The 1,283-nt window shown below is 32.0% G+C and overlaps 1 protein-coding gene across 1 annotated transcript in view; it reads left to right on the forward strand.

Moving 5' to 3' along the window:
- LOC101495333 (uncharacterized) overlaps nt 1-633 on the forward strand; it is an 8,870-nt gene extending 8,237 nt beyond the window's left edge. Inside the window, exon 11 of the mRNA XM_004516960.4 lies at nt 261-633. Coding sequence (XP_004517017.1) covers nt 261-329 — 69 coding nt within the window. The 3' untranslated portion in view covers nt 330-633. The remainder of the gene's footprint in view (nt 1-260) is intronic.
- The last annotated feature ends 650 nt before the right edge of the window (nt 634-1,283 follow it).

Below are 1,283 nucleotides of genomic sequence, written 5' to 3' on the forward strand. Positions count from 1 at the left end.
ATTCCTGCTCCTCCAAACTCCCTAACGGAGCTAAGGGATCACATGCATAGTGGTTAATTGTACTTGTACATAAGTGGTTGATAGTAGGCTAAGGAATGAAGAATATGATTCCACAAATAATCCACATGTGATTGTGTTTCATGTAATTGAACATTCACCATTTCCCTGTCCTCTGCAGGACTTGGTACAAACTTCTAAACAGGAAATCATTTTCTATTTTCCTGAAACTTTATTCTAAATTTCGCTTAATATGTTTGCAGTTGAGATCTGAAGGTAAAGACTACATTGTACAAGAAGGAGATGTAATGTTGTTTAGATTCAATGTATAGCACAACTTACTTCTCCCAGCTGGGAATCAGTGGATGAGTTGAGATATAACTTATGACAAAATCAGGAATATTTTCAGCAAATTGCTGGTTATAGTTTGCAAAAGCATTGTTTTGTTTTAGTGAATGCTCCAAGCCAGGAGTCAGTGGATTGAGACATAATTTATGACTACAGGTCAATTTTTTTTTCAGGCAATTGCTAGTTATACTTTGGAGCGGCATTGTTTTGTTTTAGTCACTATTTTTTTGTATTACATGAAATTTGGTTGACATTTTATGATATCATAATAGTGAAAAGTCTCTCTCCCTCATAGTGTGCTAAAAATTTAAAATATTATAAAAAAAAATATGTGCAAGGCATACATGCCATGTTCCTGTTCCCTATACTCCAGTGTATACTTTATACACAATAAGTATTTTCAATGTTTCATGAATCTTGTATTTTTACATTTGGCTCCATCAAGTACGCTTAATGATAAGATCTTCGAAAGGAACATATAAAATTTAGATTTATCCTTGAGCTAACAACTAGAATTGAAAGAGAACACAAATAAAAATCTAAACAATTAACGGTGCATAACTTAGAAGTAATAACAACAATTCAGAAATTGAAGTAATAAAAAATAAACATATGGAGAAGATAAAAGATGAATGAAGGAAGACACCATTACTCTCAATTCTAGGAAGAAAGGAGAAGTGATGAGCCAAGTGTAGAATGCTACAAAAGTATGAATACCTTTTATTAAATCCAAGGGATCTTCAACAAGATTTAAGAGACACAAATCTCTCCAAAATTCAAAATACATAAAATTCATCGATTGATGTAAGTACCATGGGTATTTTTGGCAAAGCTTGAAATGTAGAAACAACTTTTCACTACCATGCATATGTATTTGTTTAGAAAGTAAGAATAAACTAGGAATTAAAACTTGGGAGCACTAGTTGATAAATTTAGTA

Source organism: Cicer arietinum, chromosome 7, assembly GCF_000331145.2.
Source record: "Cicer arietinum cultivar CDC Frontier isolate Library 1 chromosome 7, Cicar.CDCFrontier_v2.0, whole genome shotgun sequence".
Classification (NCBI taxonomy): Eukaryota; Viridiplantae; Streptophyta; class Magnoliopsida; order Fabales; family Fabaceae; genus Cicer; species Cicer arietinum.